General features: G+C 39.0%; 1 protein-coding gene across 1 annotated transcript in view; it reads left to right on the forward strand.

Moving 5' to 3' along the window:
• Positions 1 to 1,412: 1,412 nt before the first annotated feature.
• Positions 1,413 to 26,100, forward strand: part of SHROOM3 (shroom family member 3) — a 148,569-nt gene continuing 123,881 nt past the window's right edge. The window contains exon 1 of the mRNA XM_069098242.1: positions 1,413 to 1,583. Within this exon, the coding sequence (XP_068954343.1) occupies positions 1,504 to 1,583 (80 nt within the window). The 5' untranslated portion in view covers positions 1,413 to 1,503. The remainder of the gene's footprint in view (positions 1,584 to 26,100) is intronic.

The raw sequence follows: 26,100 nt of genomic DNA on the forward strand, positions 1-26,100 counted from the left end.
AAAATGAACTTGGCAGCTGAGTGGAGGATGGATTGTAGTGGGGAGAGATTTGGGTCAGGGAGATGGGTTAGAACATTATGACAATAGTACTGGTGAGAGGTGATGGGGACTGAAAGTAGGCTGTGTATGAAGAGAAGGGAATGCATACAAGAGGTGTTTAAAGGTAGAAATGACAACATTTTGATGCTGGAATGGATATGTAGGGTAAATGAATAAGGAGTTTAAAATTATGTCTAAGTTTGAGCATGGGCAACTGGGAAGATGGTATTACCCTTGACAGCAATAAGATAGTTGGGAAGAGGGAAGAATTTGGGAAGGGAGGGGAAGGAAATGACATGAGTTCTACTTTAGACGTGTTGAATCTGAGGTTCCTGTAGGATATCCAGCTTGATGTGTTCCAAGGAATGGTAGAGAGAATAGGGGTAGATATATGCATCTGGATTAGTAATAAAATCTCTAAAATAAAGGTAAGAGATTAAAGTAAACATTGGTGGGGAGGCAAAGATGACTTCTATATGTCCTCTATTCTCTTGTTTTAGTTATGGTCTGAACCCATATTAGATCTAGAAAAACAGACTTTCGAACCCAGTTCCTGACTTAGACAAGTCCCCCAAATCTGATGTCCCATGTGAGTTCTAGAACTACTTTGACATCTGCTCCAGAATAAGAATGAAAGACAAACTGCTAGTCCTACTTTGGAGTAATAGGAACATGACTGGGTAGAATCAAAATTGTCTTATAGAGGTAAGGAAGAAAGGTCTCATTATTCTCCTACCTCTAATTGGGAATTTTTACACCAAGAAAAATATCCTTGAAATCAGCAAGATCCAGACACTTTGTGGATTTCTGAAGGTACCCTTGCAATTCAAATTAAACAGTATGGTGCATTGCAAAAGACCCTGTATTCCCTGCTTCAGCGATCCCTGTATCAAGGCTCTTATTTCTTTGGGTCTCAGTTTCCTCCTGTGTCAAATGAGTGGTTGAACTGGACAGCCTCTGAGCTTCCTTCTAGCTCTAAATGTATGATCCATGGTAGACACTCGGCCAACCTCCCAACAAAGTGAGCCTCCTGGGTTTAGCCCAAGGAGATTTACTAAGCATCAAACCAAACCAACCAGAATGTATCATACTGCACATAATATGCAGAATGAATCAGACATGATCCCTTCACTCCAATATTTGATGTTTTGTTTGGACAGAGACCATGCTAAAATGGAAAAGCCAATAAAGAATGGCTTCCTCCATACTCAGTTATTTTTTCAGCCCACTGTCCATCCTCAGGATGCTTTCCCTTTTAGACTCATGGCACTCACTCACTACCTGTTACTGCAAATTGGCAATGAGGCAAGACCAAGGGGTGGTGTTCATTCCCCGTGGATTTTTGTTTTCTCAATCACTGCCAGCACCGAGGTTGTGTAGGATGAGTAAGAGTCTCTTCCGCTTTGCTTGGGGCCACTTTCCTCTTGATCACTCACTGCCTCTCTTTGCCGGCCTGACCTAGATATGGCACTAGGTAAAGAAGACTGCTTGGCTTTGGTGCTGTCCAGACTTGGATCCCAGATCAGGGGAAGGAGGAGGAATGTGTAAGTCTGACATTCTGGTGGAAGGGGGATGAGTAAGGATTCCAAAGGGTTTCAGAAGGTGAACCAGGGAAGAGGAGAATGAACATTATTCAGCTTTCAGTTTAGTTTTTAATGCTAACAAGTCTCCTTAGAATTGGATGCCCGATGATTAAATGAAGCATTTCATGTCACCTTAAACAGACCTCATGCTGATTTTTAGCCCAGATAGCCTTTTCCAAAGGAAAGTCTGCCTACTTCCATCCAGGTTACTTTCTTTTAAAATCAGAAATTCTCATTTGGGGCTCAAAGGTTGCAGCATGGGAGCAGTGCTGGTTATAGGTTCTCTGGTTTTGAGACTATTCTGATTGAGTGAATGTAGTTGGTTCAGATTTGAGCCACTTTATCCTGTAAGTCCCTGATGTTTTATCACCTTCCAGATTTTGGGGAGCATTTTTCTTTTAGAGTGACCCACACCCATAGAGACATGCATTCTTTTGGGGAGGTTCTAGAGGGAAACATCCTTGCTTAGGCACTAGACTGGTGTCCTTGTAAATTATTCGGTTTCCTGATTCTGAGTATTCTGAAATACAAAGGCTTAGATTTTTATTGGAGTTCAGTGTGTGTTTTCTTAAACCTGGTATATAACTGAATCCCTCATCTGTAGCAAGGCATTAAGGAAAAGAGGGGTGGGGTGGGGGAGACTTTCTTGGATGGGAAATTCTCCAATACATTTGTTCTCCGTATTCACTTAACATTGGGTTGGTTAGTAGCCAACTCCAGTTCACAGGTGTTCTCATGTGTGCCAGATCTGTTCTAAAGATGGCATTCCAGACTTGCTGAAACAAGGCTCACAAATGTGCAGACATTTTCTGTGGAGGTAATGTGCCAAAAGCACATGAGCATGGAAGCTGGGGTCTTGGAGTTAGAACAGTAGAGATGGTGAAACAAAATTTTCTCTTCTCTTCATAATAATACTTTGTGGCTAGCACATCATCTTTTCCAAACTTCTCATTGATCTTTAAGAGGATGACCTCATTGTGCCATACCTGAACTTTTTGTCATTGTTAACATATTTTACATTTGGGGGAATTAAGGCAAAACCTAGCTGGACCAAATCATGGGCAAAGTGAACAAATGATCTGAAATGAGACACCAACCCCCTGACTCCATCCAGTTTGGTGCTGTGTTCACCAGACACAGATATGGTCCATGTGTTACAGTTACTGGTTCCTCTCCCCTTAAGACTGAGATAATCAGCCTAATAGATTCCTGTCCCCTCCCAGAACCACCCACTCACAGGAAGGAGAGTTTCCGCAGTAAAGCCAAGTAAACATGCACCTGTGTGCCTAAAGGGAGACAGCCTTTGTGTAATTTTTATAGAGATAGAATCAAGGAAAAGTATGTGGGGACTTGTGGAAGGTCACACCCTAAGGAGGTCCCAAGAAGAAAACTCAAGCTTTGTGACAGAAAGGAAACAACCCCCACTCCATACCTAGATAATCACTGAATAAGCCTAAGGAAATGGCTGCTTCTAGACTCTTTGGACTTCTCTAGTCTTGCACACCCTATGGCTAGAGTACAAAACATACTTCCTACTCTTGAATTCAAGAAGAACTAGATAGAATCTAGCATAGAAATTTTTGTTTCTAGATTTATAATTCAAGAAAATGCCAAATTTCACTTAGGAGGTAGTGAAAATAAAGATTTAATTTTTTAACCATCCACTTTCATTCTCCCTTCTCCAAAATATCTATCCACAGACCCCCTCAAGTGGAGCTCTATGAATACATGATTAAGGGCCCCTGATGTAGCAAAAGCATACCAAGAATAAGAATGAATTTATTGGCATCATTATGATATTCTTTCTGCTGCTACTGTTATCATTTATAGAATGTCCTTGTGACATTGGCTCCCTACCAAATGTAGGACTGGATTGTTGTCTTTGCCCTAAATAAATAGATAGACAGATGTGAAACAAACTAGAAGGTGAATGGAAACATTCTCCAGGGAGGGGTTGACTATGACATAGAAGACAAAGCCTGTCACTGGTCATTTTTAAAACTGAGGTCTCAAATAGATTTAGAACTAGCATTATGGTTTTGAGTGGTTATGGAGAGGAAAGCCCAAGACAGCCACAATTAACCATTAAAAGGAGAGAAGATGACACTAGTGTTTTCCTGTAGCATCAATCAACATAATATTTACTGAGCACTTTCATGTTTAGCACAGAGCCACAAACTCAGGGGGACAGAGAGGGGAGATCCAAAGGGAGTACAGGAAGTAGATGGCCTTTGTCTTTGAGGAATTTACCTTCTCAAAGAGAAAATGAGGCAAATGTTTATGAGTATCTTAGTTGTCTGATGGTTCTCATGGTTCTGTGATTTCATCCAAGTTGCTATCAAATCATGATAGCAAAGACAACAAAGATGATGGCGGCGATGGTGGTGGTGATCGCTTGGAAAAGAAAACAGCAAAGCACTCTAGTATCTTTGCCAAGAAAACCCCATATGGGGTCACAAAGAGTCAGAAGTGACTTAATGACTAAACAACAAATGATGATAGTTAGCATTTATATATCACTTTCAGATTTACATAGTACTTTACATGTTACTTCATTTGACCCTCACAATGAGTCTGTGAAATAGGTGCCTTTATTGTCCCCACTTTGCAGATGGGGAAACTGAGGTTGAGAAAAGTTAAGTGACAGCACAGCTAGGTGGCGCTACAGTGGATAGAGTGCCAGGTCTGGAATCAGGAAGACTCTTCTTCCTGAGTTAAAAACCAGCCTCAGACACTTACTAGCTGGGTGACCCTGGGCAATCACTTAAACCCATTTGCCTCAGTTTCCTCATCTGTAAAATGAACTGGAGAAGGAAATGGCAAACCACTCCAGTATCTCTGTCAAGAAAACCCCAAAATGGGGTCATGAAGAATCAGACACGAATGAAACTGTTGAAGAACAATATAATTGGGAGGTATAGGAATGATCTGTACAGTCTACTACTGTGTGATTAGTGAGCACTGAAGGGCCAGGCTTTGAGGCTGCTTGGAAGAAAGCTTTTATTATTTGCCATTAATGAAATATTCAACTGGAACATTTCAGATCAATGATCCCTTGGAGTAGCTAGTTGGCTCTAATGATTACAGAAGTGACATATACATTCAGAAACAAGCCTTCTTTCACTATTTTATGTAGCCCCTGGCTGAAAGGAGTGTGGGAAGAACCTGAGGGAGTCAGGGGCTTTGACCCGGCACCTGAAATTCTTAACCCCATGTACAGAAAAACTATCTGCTTCAACATGGACAAAGAAATCATTGTTAACAAAGAAGTACCTGGAAGAACTTATTCCCAGAAATGTCTTCAAGAGAGCTTCGGTGGGCTTCATTCTCTTTCATCACCAGAAGATTTAGGTCCAGTCTCCAGACCAGTCACCGTAACCTTAGAAGAAACATAATAGGAAGGGCTTGCTCTGAAAAGTTCCCTTTGATTAGAAACCGTATCCATGTGTTTACAGGCCTTGGACACCTCCCCGGACATCTCTGTAGAATTTATTGCTGAGATAACATAATCTCAGGGGGAAGGGTGGAATAATACCCCAGATGTTTCCAGTATACCTTTCCATAAAAGCAACAGATTAGATTTTGTATAGAAAAGTATGCTCTAAAGCAAGGAAATATGGTGGAAACTATCCTAATTAGTTCTGCCTCTTAGTTACTGACTGTTTGCAAACCTTCAATTACTATGCAAATCAGTTATGAATTGGAAATGACAAACAAAATAGAAAGGCAGAACAATTTTTCAGCCAATCAGTATGCCTACTGTGTGGTAGGGGCACATAACATTAAAAACAAACAACTATCCAATACTTAAAATGTTTATTTTATTTTTTCCAATTATTGAGCATTTATTTTCTCTCCCTCTTCCCCCATCAAACAACAACAAGAAAAAGAAAACTCTCATAACAAATATATACAAGTCAAGTGAATTCCCTCATTGGCCATGCCCCAAATATATGTCTTATTCTGCATCTTGAATCAATCACATCCCAGTCAAGAAGTGGGTAGCAAGCTTCACCATTTGTCCTCTGGACTTGGAGTTGGTCATTGCATTGCTCAGAGTTCTAACATCTTTCAGAGTTGTTTTTCTTTATAAAGCTGCTGTTGTCATTGTATAAATTGTTTTCCTGGTTCTGCTCCCCTCATTCTGCACCTCTCCAATGTGGTCTTTCCTTCAACTAACATTTATTAAACACCTATTACATGCAAGCTCAGAGAGCCAAAGCAGCATGGTGTAAGAGACAAAGAGACAACCTCAGAGTGAGGATTCAAGTCCAGCCTGACCTTGGGCAGTCACTAGCTCCTCAGTGTTCCTGACATCTTTCTAAAATTATAATTTGCATAGGAAATGGAGATCTTACATTGATTGCTATAGGGAATTTCTTCTCCAGCATTAAAAAATAAAAATTAACACATATAAAATACTGTAGTGGACAGTGTAGTGGTCAGTAATGGCCTTAAAAGTCCTACCTGATGGGATTACAAATTCAATCAAGTGATAATGGACTCTCTGAAATGAAGACTGGACCTACCTACCTCATTTGTCCTGTCAAGCCCACAATTGACTCTGTAATGTGTATGATGTGGTTTTTCCTTGGTGTTTTCCCCCTTGAGGTGGTCTTTCCCAGTCCAATTAGTGGGTGCTGTTTTGAAAGACTAAAATATGGATCAAAGGGCATTGAGACCTCTATTAAAAAAAATTTAGATGGGAGCAGATGGGATTAAAAAAAGAGCAGAGTTAATTAAAGTAAATCATCTCCAAATCAAATAGGAAAGCTGCTCCTCCCATTCCAGGTGCCAGGAGAAAGCAAAACTCAACCTTATACCATTCTTCACTGAAAAATGGTACAATGAGAGCTATACTTAGTTTGGGTCACAGATATTATAAAAGCAATAAGGTATTTTGTATTATTTCCTTTGAACTCATTGGGAGACAGGTGCTGTGTATCTTTGAGGCATTAAAGGATAATCTGGCGTTTCCCCAAAACTGGATTAACTGCTTCAAGGAATCCAATGGAGTCGATAAAAGAAAAGGAAAAAGTAATGTACAAGGCAAAGGTTCTTAAACTGGGGTCCACAGGGCTCATGAATAGATTTCAGGGTTCCATGAATTTTATTTATTTAGAAAATGTTTTGACAGCTAAACTTCAGAAAAATTGGTTTACTTTGTAACTTTAAGTATTTTATTTTATGTATTCAAAACATTGTTCCAAGAAAGAGACCCTAGGCTTTCCTCACCAGACCACCAATGAGTTCCAATACACACAAAAAAGGTCAAGAACCTTTAGTGCATGAGATCAGCATTCTATTAATTCTCCCTTCTCATTCTCCCACTTCCCCTGCCCCTCCAATCATTTCCATGTTAAACTAGCATTTGAAGTACCTATAATGCCTATGATAACAATCCTTAAGGGATGACCTGGGATAGTCATAATAATAGGTTGGGTCAATAATTCACTGCTTAATGAAGATTATTATAACCATCCAGCAGTATATGAGAAAGCTGGCATTTCCTACATTAGGGGAAGAGCTGGGCTTCCTGCCATACCAGCATATCAATGGGTGGTAGGCTTGCCACGTAGCTGTTAGCTGGGTGGGTGGTTGGCAAGGAGTCATGAAACCTGAGAGGAGGCTGGTGCTGGAGTTTTGTTTGTTTAACTTATAAATGGACTAATTACTGAAGCCAAACAGTGCCACACCCTTCGTACAAGGGAAGAAATCTCTTCCTTACATAGTTGCTGTAAGAACCCCTACCCCAACCAGGTAAAATTGAACATTTGTGATGATCATTAATTCAGTTAATGGGAACTTTTGTCTTCTCCAGCCCTGGACTAGTAGGAGTCTAAAACTTCAGTGTTAAAGTAGAACAAAACTTAAACTTTCTTAAAGTAACTCTGTGCCTTTACTGACTTAGAACTAAAACCAGGGCTTATCAATGAGAAGAGTTTTTTTTTCTTTAATAAACCTTGGAAATTCATCTATTTTGCCAGGTTGTTGCCTTGAAGATAGCAGAACTCTGAATTTTATAATTGTCCTTTGAGAAGTATTGAAATCTGACCCTTAACTAGAGAAAGAATATTGATATTTCTAGGAGTGGATATTTAGCCCAAGGCAATGCGCCGTGGGTGTGAAAGCATTTGGGCCACTCTTTAAAAAAATAACTGAAAAATTATGTCCCCTATTGCACAAAAATTCCAGATGGTCACCTCAGGGTTGCAGGCAGGTTCCAAGGTGGCCTCATTTGTGATAAATGTCAAGGGTGACCTATAAAAGTAGCATTTAAAGGTAAATGCAGTACAGTGAAGTGGATAGAGTCTATTTGGAGTCAGGCCTTAAAGAAAAGATTCAACTCTTTCCTCTGCACAGGAGAGCTGTGTGAAGCAGAGGATTTTTTTTTTTACACCAGAGTGGCCAATCTGTATAGTGGAGGGAGGCTTCTCACCAGGAGTTGCTGACACCCATAAAATCACACATCTAGGAAAGAAGGAAGGTAGGAAAGAAAGAAAGAAAGAAAGAAAGAAAGAAAGAAAGAAAGAAAGAAAAAAAAAAAAAGAAAGGAAGGAAGGAAGGAAGGAAGGAAGGAAGGAAGGAAAAAAAGATGAAAATAATGGGTCCTGAGTTTTCTCAGATGCTGGTGGTTCTAATGATTAAGTGTTAACATTAAGTATGCTATGATTGTGACAATTTAGACTGTCTTGGTAAAAAAAAAAAAATAGATTTGCTCCTAAAGAAAGTCCACAGATTTTTAAAAGCTATCTTCAGGGCTTTTAGCTTTAGAGGACATTAACTGTATCCATCTTCATTTCACACATGAGGACACTGGACCCCAAAGAGGCACGAGGTCACATGGGTAGGAAGCAACAGAGCCGAGCCATGGACTCAGGTCTCCTGACTCCCCAGTCTATCATAATTTCCATTGCACTACCTCCTTCTTGCATCACTATTGTTATATTTTATCAGTATATAAATGCAGTGTCCCAGAAGACTTAGTGCAAACTTGAATAGTTTGATACATAGAAAACTTTTCTGATCAGGCTGAGAAGAGGAGGGATATAACCATGTCTTCAATAGGTCATTCTGTGTATTTCTGAAATGTGTTCTTAGCACCTGCAGATTAACCTGGAGGGGCCAAATCCGCTCTGTTCTTCCCCTAAGCCCAGATCCTTTAAATAGGTAACCCTGGCCCTTTGATTGTCATCACAGTGATAGACATGAAAATAGTCTTGGTGAATGCTTGTGGAATGATGGAATAATGTGGACCTTATTCATTAACACTGATATTAAATTACAGGCCATTCAAAGTTGAGTGGGAGATTAAGTTCTATTACTTTTTCATCTCAGTCGAGTGAGTGGTGACTAAAATTTGGGCTAAGGGAAGCAGGTTGAATCATGGTAGTGGTAATTGGCTTACTGAGGCTTGCTGATACAGAACATGCCGACACTACTTCTCTCTGGGATTACTCCTTCGTCTTTCAAACTTCCTGCCCCCTAAATCCGTACTTGAGAGCCCCTAATAAACCCATATGTGAAAAGGTAGGATCATTTTTTTTTCAGGTGACACTTTAAGAGTGTGAAGAGAAGGTCATTTAAGCCTGTTTGGTAGCAAGGAACCTGTTTCCTCATTAGGAAATTCTGAGATAATTACAATCGGGAACACGTGACAAATCTAAGAGCCTGAAGAATTGACTCCTTGCTAATGCCTCTTTTTCCCAAACCAAAGAGATCAGGTACTGAAATGGGAGGGGGGTAGGGAAGAGGGGGACAGGAAACTTTAAATTATTCCTTAAATGCCTTTGTGAGTTTTCCCAATCTTTGTTTTCATTCAATGCCCTGGCACATAAACGTTTTCCAAATTCATTGAAATGAAACCTATAAAATAATCATTGGAGCAGCTAGGTGCTGCTGGCCCTGGAGACAGCTTAAATCCGGCCTCAGACACTTACTAGCTGTGTAACCCTGGGCAAGTCAATTAATGTCTGTCTGCCTCAGTTTCTTCAACTGCAAAATGGGGATAAAAAGCACCTCTCTCTCAAGGTTGTTATGAGGATCAAATGAAATCATATTTGTAAAACTTAGCATAATAGGCAGATTAATTCTTGTTCATTCACTTCTCAGGCTACAGTAAAGATCCCTTCTCCCAGGATAGTTTCTTATGGAACCCCACCCCACCCAACCTTTACCTGCATGGAATAGTAAGCATCCTTTCTCCTCTCCCTCTCCTTCCCTTCTCATCTCTAAAATGAGGGTAATGAGCTCATCTACCTTACAAGGTAGCTGTGAACATCAAGTAAGATGATACATGTACAAATATATGAAATATATTATTATTATTAAATATATTTATTATTCTTTCTATTTTTCTATTATTGTTGTTATTTTGAAGATCAGGTTTCTGCCTTTCCATACTGGATGTCCTATAGCCACACATAAGCCTAACTGTCTCTGGAGCTTTGACCCACTCCATTTCTGACCTGGCCATTTTTCCTCTCCAAGGTGCAGCCTCCTACTCCCCAGGGCTCACCATACTGGTACCAGTCTTAGTGTGGGCAACTAGGTGCTATAGAAGAACAGTCGACCTGGAGACAGGAAGGTCAGAGTCCAAATCTGGCCTCAGACACTTATGAACTACAACCCTGCGCAAGTCAATCTCTGTCTGCCTGTTTACTTATCTGCAAAATTGGGGTAAAAATAGTGCATCCTCCCAGGGTGGTTATGAAGATTAAATGAGACATTTGTAAAGCTCTTAGCACATTGCCTGGAATAGAGTAGATGTTTCATAAATGTTAGTTTTTATCATTATCATCATCACTGGTCAACTGCAGCTCAGAATTCCCAAGTTTATACAATCCAATAGCATTAGCTTCCCTGGCAGCTGGATCTACAGATATGGGCCACCACATCTGGCTATTATTATTATAAGCATGGATATACTCTCTGCCCTCAAAAAGCTTATATTCTAATAATGCTTTTTCTTTTTTAAAGGGAAATTCATTGGTTTGTTTGTTCAAATGGTATGCTACCTTCAAATTGAAAGGACTCTGAAGTATAATAATAGTTAATAGTATTAACAATTAGTGTTCACATAGGACCTTAAAGTTTGCAAAGTACTTTGGAAATATTATTTCATTTTATTATCATGACCCTTGGAGGTTGTTGCTAATATTATCCCTATTTTACAGATAAGGAAACTAAGGCACAGAGAGTCTTCAGTGACTTGTCCATGGCTAGTAGGTGCCTGAGGCCAAATTTGAACTCAGGTCTTCCTGACTTCAGATGCAACACTATATCTGCTGCCCCCACCTAGCTGTCCCATCATAATATGCACAGTGATGTCTATGACACAAATATTGATACAGCAATTATCCAGAACCTTAAATGTGCCAGAATATGCACTGAGTAGTAGGGAAACAGACGAAACTGAAATAATTCCAGTCCTAAAGAGAAGCAGCATGGTGTTGTGGCCAGAGATCTGGCCCCCACAACAAGAAGATGTCAATGTAAGTCCTGACTCTGATATAAGAGAAGGTCCCAATCTGCATGGTAGATGGGGCTTCCTCACCTGGGAGTTCCCTAGACCAGTGAAATCCCAGAATCAATCCCTATTTTTATAATATAAAGATAAGAGTCTGGCCTTAAAGACATAGCACCTTGTGGGGAGAGAAATGCATGCATTTAATGTTGTGTGTATTACATATATATATATCTAATTACGCATATCATATAAATGTATACATACACTTAGGGCAGCTAGGTGTTACAGTGAGAAGAGTAAGCTTGGAATCACGAAGACTTTTCTCTGAGTTCAAATTCAGCCTCAGATACTAACTGGGTGACCCTGGGCAAGTCATTTCACCTCCCTGTTTACCTCAGTTTCCTCATCTGTAAAATGAAGGAAAATACAAGCCACTCCAGAATCTTTGCCAGGAAAACCCCAAATGGTGTCACAAAGAATTGGACATGACTGAAAAACAACTGAACAAATAAATATACATAAAACTCTTGCATACAATTTTTCATAAAATAATTTTGGGGAGGAGACCCTATTAGCAGGTAGAGGGACTAGGATAGGTTTCATGTTGCAGGTGGCTTTTGAGTCGTATTTTGAAGAAAACTAAAGGCCTGTAAGATGTGGGAGGTGAGGAGGGAGTGCATTCCAGGCATGGGGAGAGGCTGTATAAAAGCTCTGAGGTGGCAGATGGAATGTTGTGTGTGAGGAACATCGAGACGGCCAGCTTGGCTGGAATGTGGATGAAGGGAAGTGATGTATGATGGCTGGGAACCAGTTTATGAAAGACTTTCAGAGCCTAACAGGGAAGTTTGTAGTTGATCTTAGAGGTAAGAAAGAGTCCCTGAAGGTCATTGAGTAAAGGAGTGATTCATTGGTCAGGTCTGTGTTTTAGAACAATCACTTTGTCTGCTGTGTGGAGGAGAGATGGGAGAATGGCTAGAACTAAGAGTGAGATCACATATATAATGGAGAAAGCATTCCCCAAGGGGCAGCTATGTGATGCAGTGGAGAGCATATCAGCCCAGTGAGTCAGGAGGAGCTGAGTTCAAATATGGCCTCAGACACTTATTAGCTCTGTAACCCTGGGCAAGTAACTTAACCCCAATTGCTTCCAAAAACAAAAAGCCATTCCCCCATGCTGTAAGAAATGAAGAGCTGGTTGATTTTTAGAAAAACATGGAAAGAACTGCATGAAATAATGAGAAGTGAAATAAGCTGAACCAAGAGAACAGGTGTATAGTAACAGCAGTAGTGTTTGAAGAATAACTGAATGACCAAGTTTTTCTGAGAATTGTAAATATTCAAATCACCTACAAAGGACCTATGAAGGAAGATTCTATCCACCTCCAGAGAAAGAACTGCTATAAATAGAAGCATGTATAGTATGGTTTTACATATATTTACAAATCTATGTCAAGTGGTGGCCTTCTCTAGGGGAGGGTGGGGAGGGAAGGAGACAGTTTAGAATTTAAAATGTAACCAAAAAAATTATTTTAAAAAATTAATAGGGGTGGCTAGGTGGTGCAGTGAGTAAAGTGCTGGCCCTGGAGTCAGGAGGACCTGAGTTTGGTTCTGGCCTCAGACACTTAAAACCACACAAAAAAAAACTAGCCATGTAACCTTGGGCAAGTTACTTAACCCCAACTGCCCTCCAAAAGGCAATCAATCAATGAATAAATAAATGAAAATTAATAGACAAATGGTCAAGAGATATAAACAGTTTCAAAAGCAGGGCAAACTACAAATGACCATATGAAAACATGTTCTGAATCATTAATAGTAAGAGAAATACAAATGAGAACAACTCCAAGGTGATACCTCACATCTTGAAATTGGCAATGATGTGGAGATTTGTATGGACCGACAGAGAGATGTAAGTAAAACCCAAACCACAGTATAATAGTAAGTAGCCCATACATGAAAAGATCAGGAAAGGAAATCTGCACTCTGAATAAATGAAAACCCTGCAAAGATTCCTGAGAGCTGGTTGTGGAACATTCCTCTCTCCTCCTGGGAAACCAGAAAGAATCTACTAGGAGATGGTCCTGTGTATTTACCGTGGGAGTATGGTTTTGCTTGATTGTTTTTGTTTATCACAAAGGAGCATTCAGATTGGAGGGGGGAGCAGTTATTTCTGTTATTATTCCCTGGTTCTTTTCCTCACTGTGCTCTGTTTATTGTTATTATTGTTGTTGTTTTAACACAATCTTCTTTTGAATGTGGCTACCCATCACCAGATGCGAAGAAGCTTTTGAATAGAGGTGAGATTCAACCCTATGAAAGACAGATGCCAGAGACAGAGAGGGATTGAAATTTATTTTTCCATTATGGAAAAGAGACATAAATGAGAAAGAGTTAGAGATGATAGCCTGAATGTTGCACTGGTATTCACAAAATGTTTTTAAAAATCACAGAAGAAGGGCTCTTAATGCATTGGGCAGATTGTTTGTGAGCGAGGAGTAGCCAGAATGAGAAGGTGTAGATGGGCCTCAGCCGGAACCTTCAGAGGGAGGACCTACATTAATCAGTCCTGGATCCACTGAAGCCTAATCAAAGCATCCTCCATTAAGCTTTCCCCACTCCTTTCTACCTCTTCATGAAAGTGATATTTTTTCTCTCTCTCCAAATTCATCGTACCACTTTGCTTGCTTTCTGCTTTGTACTTCTCATTCTCTTTTATCTCCTAATAATTTGTGTGCCTCCACCCACCCAAACCCCCTCCTATTCCCCCTTGAATTATAAATTCCTTGAGAGCAGGATGTATACCACATCTATTCTATTTTCGTATGTCCAAAGCCTTAGACAAAGTATGTGTTTAGATTGACTTTAACTGAAATAATCAACTAAGAATCTGTTGAGTCGTATTTTAGATTCCATTTATATGCTTACACAATGACATCCAGTAGTCTATCATCTGTCATATTAACTAAAGAAGGGACCTTTATTCAGAATTCAGATGGAAAAACTTGTGTGACCCACAAACAAATTTTTAAAAATGCCCCTGGCTCACTATACATATGAAAGTAACATTTGCTCTATTCTGGGCATCCATCCACCCCAGACTGATCATTTCTATAAACTTCCCAGGAATTTGATAACCCTCTTGGAAGAGGTTTGGGTATATTTAGATGTGTCCAAGTCATTTGTAAACATTAAAACATTATACAAATGCTTTTGTTAAATTCTTATATCCAATGCCATCCAGTATTTCCCAGGAGGACTCCTCAAACCTCTGGCATAGTACTAGAAGTGGCCCAGTCTTCTTGGAGTATATTAGACTAGGGAAATTTGAGTCTGGGGAAAGTCAGACCTTTTGCTATTAGTCCTCCAGCTTGAGAGGATGGGGAAACAAATATCGAGTGAAATACTGAATGAGCTTAGGTGGATTCAAATTGTCAGACTTATTGTACTGTTTGCAATTCTACAGAAACCCTGCAGTGTTCTAACGGGAAAATAATAATAGTTATGAGAAGGATTCACAGCTTGGGGCATCTATAAAGGCTTATTTGATCTCAGAGGGAAGAACAAGGAGCAGTGGATAAAAGGTGCAAAGAGATGATTTAGGTGAGATGTCAGCAAAAGCTTCCTAACTTTTATGGCTGTCTCAAAGGTGAATTGATTGCTTCAGGACAAGGGAGTGAACTTCTAGGTGAGAAACTCTGTGGGCATCTTGTGGGGCTTCTTTCCCAGTTTAGTTTGAACTAGATGGTCACTGTGGTACTATCCAACTCTAAAATTCTGTGATTCTGAGAAGCAATGTTTTGACACACAATTTTTCTTCATCTTAATGAGAGCAAGAAGATGGCTATAAACTGAATGTGAGAAACTTAAGATAGAAAAATCTCAACAGCCCAGATTTCTCTGAATTGGAATAGATGATGGGTAAATCGAGACATCCCTCTGGAGAACTTTAATGTTGAAATAGATCCTCTTAGGGTGTTTATTTAGCTATGGACCTGAAGTTCACAGACAGAAGGATAATATATATATGCCTTTGTTATTGCTGTTACTCTTCAGTTGTTTCAGTCATGTCTAACTCTCTGTGGCTCCTTTTGAGGTTTCCTTGGCAAAGATACTGGAGTGGCTTGCAATTTCCTTCTCCAATTCATTCCAGTGAGGAAACTGAGGCAAACAGGGTTAAGTGACTTGCCTAAAGTCATACAGCTAGTAAGCATCAGGGGTCAAATTTGAACCCAGGTGCTCCTGACTCCAGGATTGGACTCTATCTACTATACCAACTAACTGCCCTCATATACATACATACATACATACATATATACACTATATGTGTAAGATAGACAGATAGATAGACAGATGGATAGACAGATGAATGGACAGACAGACGAATGGATAGACATCTATAGGTAGATATAGTAGATAGATGGGTAGATAGATAGGTAGGTAAGTAGACAGGTAGGTAGATAGACAGGTAGGTAGATAGACAGGTAAGTAGATAGACAGGTAGGTAGATAGACAGGTAGGTAGATAGACAGGTAAGTAGATAGACAGGTAGGTAGATAGACAGGTAAGTAGATAGACAGGTAGGTAGGTAGACAGGTAGGTAGGTAGACAGGTAGGTATGTAGGTAGATAGGTAGGTAGGTAGATAGATGATAGATAGATGATAGATAGATAGATAGATAGATAGATAGATAGATAGATAGATAGATAGATAGATAGATGATAGATAGATAGATGATATAATTGTGGTTATAGTAGACACAATCCTTATAATTGAAGAAATCCTTATATGAGTAGAAAATATGCATGTCACATATAGTTTAGCATAGAATGGAGGATTTCTTGAAATCTCATTCAGCCTTAATAATCAATGGTCAGTGAATGCTGAGAAGCTACTAATCCATGAACCTTGGGATGGAAGAGTGTCAGTTCACTAAATTCAACTCAAATGCATGAAAGCAAATGCTCTTACAATGTCAAAACCAAGAAGGGTATGTAGCCAACAGAGCAGCTTTGAAAAACTTAGCTTAGAGAATTAAAATTCCTCCATTCCAACTGCATTTAGCATGCTGTTTTTGGAAGCAGCTAGGGAATTTGCAATCCCCTTTGTACCATGCACATAGAGAGAACTACATTATTGACAGTGGGAAGGCTATTCAAGTCATTTGAGGATTAAATATAAAATATGACTTGCCCCACCCCCATTCTGCAAATTCTATTCATTTTCCCTTCAGGAGTTAATTGCCCAGTAAGAAAAGCTAGCATCATTGTTTGTTGATTCCAGCTCACCTCTTATAATAATAATTTTATTCGTGTTTTCAAATTTTTCCTTGTTATTGTTATAATTTTGACCACCACCAGCAAAACATCAACATCTCCTTATACAAAGGACAAAAAATGAGTGTATCTGAAGGTTCACTGTGTATAATTTCTTTCTTTTCTTGAAAACTTCAGTGAAGTAGTTCCAACTTTTGTTTGTTGGTATCTCCTTCTGAATTTCCTTCTGCTCTCACATGTTGATTTTAAAAGTTATTCATCTAAAAGAAATTTACTAAAAGGACATTCTCCCCAGTTCATAGCTTCACATTTAATTCTATTTTTATTCAATTTTACTTATGGTGGAAAAAAACCTTTTTGATTCTATGTGCTCAAAATCGTTCACTTTATCACCTGTGATTTTCTTTATCACTTGTTTAGTAACAAAGTTTTCTTATAGCCACAGTTATTAAGGATATCTCCTTTCCTGTGCTTGTAATTTATCAGTGTTTTCTGCTGAGATCATTCATGCATTTAGAGCTTATTATGTTACTAATTCTGAACCTAGTTTCTGCCAGACTGCTTTCTAGCTCCCCTAGCAAACCTTGTCAAATAGTGAATCCGAAGTATTTGGAGTCCTTTGGTTTATGAAATACTATGTTACCATCCTTGATTGTTTCCTAATCCTCTGCATCAGATATTTTATGCTACAGAATCAAAGCAGCCTTTCTGTTTTTTAAACAGTACAAAATAATTTTCATGATTACTGCTTTATAGTATAGTTAGAGATCCGGTATTGCATTGCTCCTCTTACTCCCACTTTTTTTTCCTCATTATTTTCCTTGAGATTATTGACCTTTTGTTCCTCCAAGTGAATTTTGTCTCCCTGGTTCCCTGTTGAGTTTAGTGTGTTTCTATAACATGCTCTGTAGTGGGTTCTTCTCTCTTCTTCATTTCTGTCCTATTATATACCTTCTTCCTTCCCTTTTCTTTCCTCTCTTAAAACTAACAAAGCAGAACCAAACCACACCCAGGTCCTATATTTATCTCTATTTATTCCCTTTATGACTTTTGAATACATTAGGACTTGGAAAGGACATTTGTCTCTTCTCTCCCTATTAGATTCATTTAACCTCTTCTTTTTTGGCCAAATATATTTACTTTTCTAGGTTTCTGTTGACTCCAATGTTTACATTTCAACATTTACATTCATTGTTTGTCTTTTTAAGAACGATGCTTGAAAGTTCTTTATTTTATTAAAGATCAATTCTCCCTCTTCCCCATAAATCAGTTTTGCAAATAAGTTATCCTTCATTATAAGCCTTGATCTTTTACCCTTTTAAATACCATGTTTCAAGATTTTCTCTCCTTTATAATAGTTGTGGCATAGGCTTATGTGATATGACTGTGGTTTCTTGTGACTTGAATTCCTTCTTGATGCTTACAATATTATTCTTTGACCTGGAAATTTTAGAGTTTAATATTTCTTTTAGAAAGTGACCTGGAAATTATTTCTATTTTCATTTTGCCCTCTGTTCTAACAGATCTTGACAATTTTCTTTTGTAAAACTCACACATAACCTCCATCTCCCATCTCTTTCTGCCTTTGCCCTGGCTGTCTCCCATGCCTAGAATACTTTCTCTCCTCACCTCTCTGCCTCTTTGGATCTCTGACTTTCTTCAAGACTCAGTTCAAATGCCACTTTTTCTTTATGTCATTGTTTGGTAGTTTCAATTGTTTCCAACTCTTCATGACCCCATTTGGGGTTTTCTTGGCAAAGATACTGGAGTGATTTGCCATTTCTTTCTCCAGCTCATTTTACACATGAAAAAACTGAGGTAAACAAGATAAAGTAACTTGCCCAGGGTCATACAGCTAGTAAGTGTCTGAGGCTAGATTTCAACTCAGGTCTTCCTAACTCCTCATGTGGTGTTCTATCCTCTTCACCACCTAGTAGCCACTTTCTCTAGGAGGCTTCTACTGGCCACCTGGCTGCTAGAGTCTTCCCCTCCAAGGTTAGCTTCCATCTTCTCTTTATTCATCTTATAAATGCCTATTTATTTACATGTTATCTTACTCATGAGAATGTAAGATTTTTGAAGCAGCAGTCATCAAAGCCATCTGATATTGACTGAAAAAAATAAAGGGATAGATCAATGGAACACACTGAATAAAGAAGAATCAGAAACAATCAGAAACCTAGTGTCCAATAGATTGGAAAACATGAATTATTTAGCAAAGATCTCCTAATTTGGTTTTTAAAAATACAGGGAAAATAGGAAAGCATTCTGGCAGAAATTAGACTTAGACCATCAACTTATACCACACTCCACAATACATTCTAAAATTGATACATGACCTTAGCGTTAAATATTATACTTTTTTAAAATAGACAAGAAACATCTTTTATCTGTCATAGTTATGAGTAAGTGATATTTTCTTAACTTAAGAAAGAAGGGGAAAAATGCAAAAGATGACCTGTATATCTTGAATTAAATGAAACTGAAAAATTTCTGCAGACAAAATTAATACCCCTAGATAAGAAGGAAAGTAGTCAAATGGGGGAAACAAGTCCTCATCTCAAATTTCTCAAATGATAAAACTAAAATTTCAGCCTTTATTATTCATGCTTTTGGATCAAATAATAATAATAAATAAATAAAGCCTTGTGAGTTTGAGCCATTAACACCAAAGTATAAATTAGTTTATCACACATTTTTATGCTTTAAAAAAACAAAAGGATTAATGGTATCATGTCAGCACTGGATACCTGAGACAGGAAGAAGTGAGGAGAATGAACTTTACTTAAATGGTGGTTTTGAATTGGGCTGACTGTGGTTTTCACCCTGCCATCTCCTTTAAGAACTCATCATTGAACATTAAGTTAGGTATTTTTGTTTTTAATTTTTTTCTTAACTTGAATCTTTCCCAGAGCAAATATTCCTGTTGTTCTCATTTCAATTATTATATTTTTTCTAGAGAAGTAAGATATTTTAATAAATGGATTTTACCTTGAGGTACATAGAAGCAATCATCATTTCCTTCCACCATCCCTCCACCCAGACTATTCAACCCTGTTCTTTATTTTATTATGCATTCACCTTAAGAGAAAACAAGTAACAGAGATATTAATTTGTGAATGTATAGAGGGGTGTCTATGCATTTTGACAAAATCCTGGAGTGTTTTTAGATTTATTCTAATTTGGTTTTCTCTCTAAATTTAAAGTATTAATTGTTTAAGGCTTGGAGTTGTTATGGTCATTTTGGTGAAATGTGTTAATACAAGGGTAGTCTTTAGAGATACACATTCAGAGTTGGATGGCTATATCTGGTTTTATAGTCAATCACCACCAGTACAGAAAAATTACTGGAAAGTTTTGTGTAAACTAAAATAGAATTGAAGCAAAGAAAAAATGTAGTAAATGATTTTCTAAAGAGAATCATCACCCTCCAAACTTGACAGCACTGTCCATTCGGATTCAGTTTTCTGGTAGACAAAGTATTCCAGAAACCTGCTGAATATTTTGACTAGCATTCAAAACCACATTGATGGGGAATCAAGAACTGTGTGGATAGAAATCTAGAGGACAGAAACAAAATTGCAAACAGGCATCTGCTTAAGGATGAAAACAAAGAACAGCAATGTTCAAGTAACACATAATCTACGGGTAAAGGATGTACAGAAAGTCCTCGAGTTGCAATTATTATCTTGGAAGTATTGGTATGAAGCAAAAACAGAATGTATTAGGGGTGGCTAGGTAGTGCAGTGAATAGAGCACCAGCCCTGGAGTCAGGAGTACGTGAGTTCAAATCCAGCCTCAGACACTTGACACACTTACTAGCCATGTGACTTTGGGCAAGTCACTTAACCACAACTGCCCTCTAAAAAGCAAAAAACAAAAACAAACACACACACAAAACCCAGAATGTATTAATTCTGGTGGTGCAATGGATAGAACACTGGAAGACCCAAGTTCAAAGCCCGATTCAGGTACTTATCATTTCTCCTTTTAAAAATGGCGTTTAAAATAGCACCTTTCTCTCAGGGTTGTTATGAGAATCAAGTGAAATAATATGTGTAAAGTATTTTGTAAAACCTTTTTGTAAGCCTGATATAAATACTAGCCATTGCTGTTTTTGTCAATTCTTATTTATAATATCTGCTCAAACTTTATAACTTCGAGATTTTCAGCCTCAGCCTTTTATGTGAACAAATACTCTTAACTGATATGATTATGTTAGAATGTTCATATAGAAAACAATAGAGAGATAGCATTTTAAAGTCAAGAAAACCTGAATTGAAATCCTACTTCTGGCACTTGCTCACTTGGCTTTGCGACCATGGACAAGTCACTTGACCCCTTGGTCCCCCCTAGACAATTCTCCAAGACTACAAATTTTAGATGAATTTTTGACATGGATTGATAAAAAGGAGTTTTCACCTAGAATTTCCCTATACTAATGAAATAGCAACCCAACAATAAGGGGGAAAAAAGGAAACAGCACTATCTTTTATCATCCAAGGTACTGCCCAAGCTTAGGAACTCAAGCCTCCTCCCAAACAGCTGGACCACTGGGTTCCCAGTAAGTACCTCTTCTATTGTTCTAACATTTGGTATTCTTTGAATTTATGTATCTCTGTCTATATTTGAGAATATCAAAAAGTTTTGAAGTAGTTGAGTTTCTACACTTCCATCAGGTGGATAGCTATGGGTTTTAATCTCAGGAAATTTGTACACTGGTTAAGTTGAATTGTCCAAGGTGGATGGATTTTTGTCCATCACTGATGGATCTTAGAAGTTGAAAGCTACTTCCCTCATGGTCTGCTCTCTTTCTTGGGAGTGATTCCTATGGGTAAATTGAATGACAGTTCCCTGGTTTAAGGCACCATGTAAAGCTCTAGTGATCTTGATGGCAGTGGGAGAAAGTTATTAATGGAATATGGATTCTTCTTCAGTACTGAGATCCACATTTCCCAAATGACTAAATACAAGATGGCCAGTGACTGGAAAGTTATTTTCTGGTGACTTAAAACTAATGGAAAAGGAAGGACTCGGGGTTTTTTAATCTTAAGAGAATATGTCTCTGATGCTTGATACTATTTAGTTTTTTCCCTTTAGTCTCAGAAGCTCAGAGACTCAGCTTTTTCCCTCAGTGAAATTTTCTAAAGACTATAGAATCATGGAATCTTACAGTTGGGAGGGAATCAATGAGCATCTCATCAGTCTTTCCCAATCTTGAGTCCAAAGACATTAAGTATCTTGCCCACAGCCACCTAAGTATCTACAGGTGGCAAAGCTGAGACAAGATCTCTGATCTCCTGATTCCCAGGCCTATACTTTTCTCCCACTATACATAGATGTCTCTACATTGAGAAGCTCTTTTCTCACCCCACCTCTACCCCCAATAAAAAACAATATTGCTTTCCTTTCCAGATTTCATTAAAAATAATATTTAGGTGGAAGGCATTTCTTGGTTCCTTTGTATACTGCCATCATGTCTCATCTGTATTCTTGTGACTATCAAAGACCTCTAGCAACAAATATGTGCCAAAGCTCCACATAATACAGTATCCTCTGATCCCAAGTAAAGATCAGATAGTTTCTGCATTTGGATAGTGATTGGTCTGGTCACCTCATCTATTTACTCAATTGAGAAATAATCTGTACTCATGTCTACTCCTCAAATGTGTACTGGGTGTGAACTGTTAATGATTTCTGAATACCTTATCTCCCTAATGTTGGTAGCTGGTAACATTCATCTGTTTATTTACTTGTTTATTTATTGTACCTTCTTTCCCAGAATATAAATCAATGTAGCAATAGAACCATGACAAGAAGGAGTGAACCTAGGGAAGTAGTACTTCAAGTACTAGGGAAATTGATGCAGGAAGAAAAAGCACAAGGAGTGAATTCTAGGTAGAGATGTTGAAATATTAACAGGACCCCAATGGGGGGAAATGAAAGAGTGTACCTTTCCTATGTACCAGAAAGATCAGTGCAGAAGGGAAACATCTGTGCCAAAGAACCAACCACATTTAACCCTAGTACTGTGAGTACCACACTGTGACGCATTAAAGGTCTGAAGACACTGTGAGTTCTTGGGATAAGGGGAGAATATTGCTGATGATCTCCTCTGACACTCTCTCTGTTCTGGGTGGTTGTAAGACTGTGTTCTCTGGTTTCTCCTCCTGTCTCTCTGACCTCTCCTCCATCCACTTGATATGGGTGTTCCCCCAAGGTTCTGTTTCTGAGATGTTTTCTTGACCATTTCACTTGATTAGCTTGTGATCTTCCTGGGTTCTGTGAAGTTGTTTCCTAGCTCTGTTTGTCTGTTTCTCTGGCTTCCTCAGCCTAAGACCCACCTCCTCCAGAAGGCCCTTCCTGCTCCCAATCAGGTGTTAGTACCCTCTCTCTCTCTCTCTCTCTCTCTCTCTCTCTCTCTCTCTCTCTCTCTCTCTCTCTCTCTCTCTCTCTCTCTCTCTCTCTCTCTCTCTCTCTCTCTCTCTCTCTCTCTCTCTCTCTCTCTCTCTCTCTCTCTCTCTCTCTCTCTCTCTCTCTCTCTCTCTCTTTCTTGGGACCTTCCACATACTTGGTATATTTTGTATTGCTTATTTATTTACATGTTACCTCCCCCATTGGCATGTAAGTTCCTTGAGGGCATGGTTACTTTTGCCTTTTTTTCTCCAGCATGTAGCACACTTTCTGACACTTTATTGTCCAGCCATTTCAGTTCATGTCTGAATCTTCATGACTACATTTGGGGTTTTCTTGGCAAAGATACTGGGGTGGTTTGCTGTTTCCTTCTCCAGCTCATTTTATAGATAAAAGAATTGAGGCAACCAAGGACTTGCCCAGGGTCACATAGCTAGTTAAGTATCTGAGGCCAGATTTGAACTCAGGAAGACTCATCTTCCTGACTCCAGGCCAAGTGTACTATCCACTGTACCACCTAGCTGCCTTTCTGGGTACTTTAGTAAGTATTGTTACCATGCTTATTGGTTGATTAGTTGTTTGGTCCAAGAGCTCCAGTGTGACCTCATTCTCTTTTTGTTTTGGGTAAATAAAACTTTATCTGTATTCAATATCTTGTCAGCCTGAGGGCTTGAAGGGAAACTGAAGGCCTTTTGGGGGACAGAAAAATAATTTAGGCAGTTAAGTGTCTAGCACTTCTCCTGGTATGGGAGAAAATCTTCAGAGAGATTTTCTAAGAGACCACTCTGAAGAAAAATTGTACCTGGATCCTTTGTCTCAGGAACCACTCCTGCTGCCCATTTCAGACTGTGAGTGTATTCATACTGATTGGCCAGGTGTAAAGCATCTAGCAAGGTGCGCCAGGAGGTTGGGAGACTTGAACTTGGTGAACAAAAGAGGGATAGGGCCAGAAGGGCGTGACTGAAATTGGATGTGGTCCACATGGTTTGTCCTTGAAACTTCCTGGGCAAAACTCCCTGCCTCATTGCCTGAGTAATTTCAAAGCAATGCCCCAGGCCTGAGACTGCCTCAGATTTTTTTTTTTGCCTTGTTTTTGCCAGAAACTCTGAGACTACTTTAAAATGAGATATTCAATGACAATTCTGGCTTTATTTCTTTACTATATTTATTAGTTTATTGATTCAATATCATTCTAATTTGAAGAGAATCCTGAGGACTTGGAAGAATATGCACTCCCCTGTCTTGCCCTGCTGTTTTTCCATATGTTTCTAGTATGTCCCATGTCTTCGGGATGACACAGCTTGGAGGAGGCAGATAAGATGTTAGAGCAAAAATATGCTTAAATATTTTTTAATCTTTGCCTTTGGGCATGTGGCTCTTCGAAATAACTTAGGAATAACCACAGCGGCATTGAAACGGTCCTTCTGTCTACTCTGCTGCGGATACATTAGTACATTGATAATCCAGTGAACCCTCATTTTGACATATACCCACAACAAAATCCCTCTGCCTCTCCTTCCCACCTTTCCCTTTCCCCCCTCCCCATTTTGCTCTGTGTGTCTAATCTTTTGCTTATTTGTGACATTTTGACCCCGTGCCCTATCCATGCACACTGATGCTGGCTTTCAAAAATAAGTGTAACCCCTGTTTGGAAGTTCCAGATTCCCAGAATGCACATAGTTTGATATTTGGGAAAACTCCTGGGGGTTAGGGGGAGGGAATAAGATTGTGCTCAATTCACAGAGACCTTCTGAGACAGTGCTGCTGCTGCTACTACTGTACTAGGAGAAGGAGAGAGAAGAGGAGGTGGAGGAAGAGGAGGAGGAGGAGGAAAAAGAGGAAAAGGAGGAGGAGGAGGAGTGTCCATCTATTCTTTCAATTTTATTATATTTAAAAACATTTTTATTTTCAGTTTTTAATTTTCTTCCTCCCTCCCATCCTTCCCCCATCCATTGAGAAGAAGGCAAGAAAAATAGTATTCATTATCCATATGAAATAAAGTAAAACATATTTTCACATTAATAGCTGGCATCTATATAGCACTTTAAAGTTTGCAAAGAACTTTACAAATAATTAATTTGATCCTCATAACAACCTAGGGAAATGTTAATATCATCTCCATTTTACACTTGGGGAAACCAAGGCAGACAGAGGTTAAGTGACTTGTCTCAGGTCAAACAGCCAGTAAGTCTCTGAGGCTGGATTTGAACTCACATCTTCCAGACTCTAGGTCCAGAATTCTATCCACTACACCATGTAGCAAGAGAGGCACTAAACACCAAATGTGGTAACTAGGAAGAAGTACATAACTATACACATAAATTGACAACAGAACGAAGGAAGCAAGGTCAAAAAAACAATATACACAATGAATACAGCGATCTAAATGGAAATACCAACCACCACAAGACAATAAAAAATGCTGCAAGTTGTTGAGAACCAGCTTGGCCCCAAAGATGAGAAATGAGAATCACCTCCTCATGGCCCTTTTCCTAAGTAGTGGTGGGGGTGAGAGGAGGAGGTCCATAGGTGTGGAACATTACATATAATGTCAGATTTGGGGTTTTTTAATTGTATTGATTGTTTTTGCTGAATTTTCACCTTCTTTTTCTTTTATTTTTAATAGTTAATAATAATAATAGCTAGTATTTATACAATACTTTAAGGTTTGCAAAGTTCCTTACAAATCTTATTTATTCCTCCTAACAACCTTGGGAGGTAGGTGCTATTATAGTCCCCACTTTACAGATGAGAAAACTGAGACTGAGAAAGGTTAGGTGACTTGCCTAGGGTCACACGGCCCATAAGCATCTGAGGTTGGATATGAACTCAGGTCTTCCTGTGTCTAGGTCTAGTGCTCTATCTACTGCATCAACTTCCTGCCTTTAAATTCTTTCTTGTAAGAGGTGACATTTTGGAAGAAGAGAAAGGAAGAAATGCAAAGGGAGGTCTATGAGATGAAAAAAAAAAAGCTATGAATAGAAATCTATTTTTAAAAAAGATTATGCATACTTGGGATACATCAGGTGAACTTGAGATTCCCTGAGGAAGTTATTGATATGGACAGGAAAACTGATCCTGTGGTGCTGGTATGTCTACCAGCATTCACTGGAATGTCGCCACTGATTGGAACCAATTCCAGCCTTTTCCAAATACTAGCAGGATACTGCAGGCAACAAGCTGGGACTTAATACTCCTACACTTTGAGTGCACCTTCTAGGAGGATAGAGGTCAGAGGGGTCCGTGAGTGGAGACCTGATTGTGCAACCTCGGGAATGGATCCTGAGATTTGGCTCAGGTGAATGCAACACTGCAAGAGCAG

Source organism: Petaurus breviceps, unplaced genomic scaffold (assembly GCF_028583685.1).
Source record: "Petaurus breviceps papuanus isolate PSGF00001 unplaced genomic scaffold, PetGlider_PUasm1.0 126, whole genome shotgun sequence".
Lineage (NCBI taxonomy): Eukaryota > Metazoa > Chordata > Mammalia > Diprotodontia > Petauridae > Petaurus > Petaurus breviceps.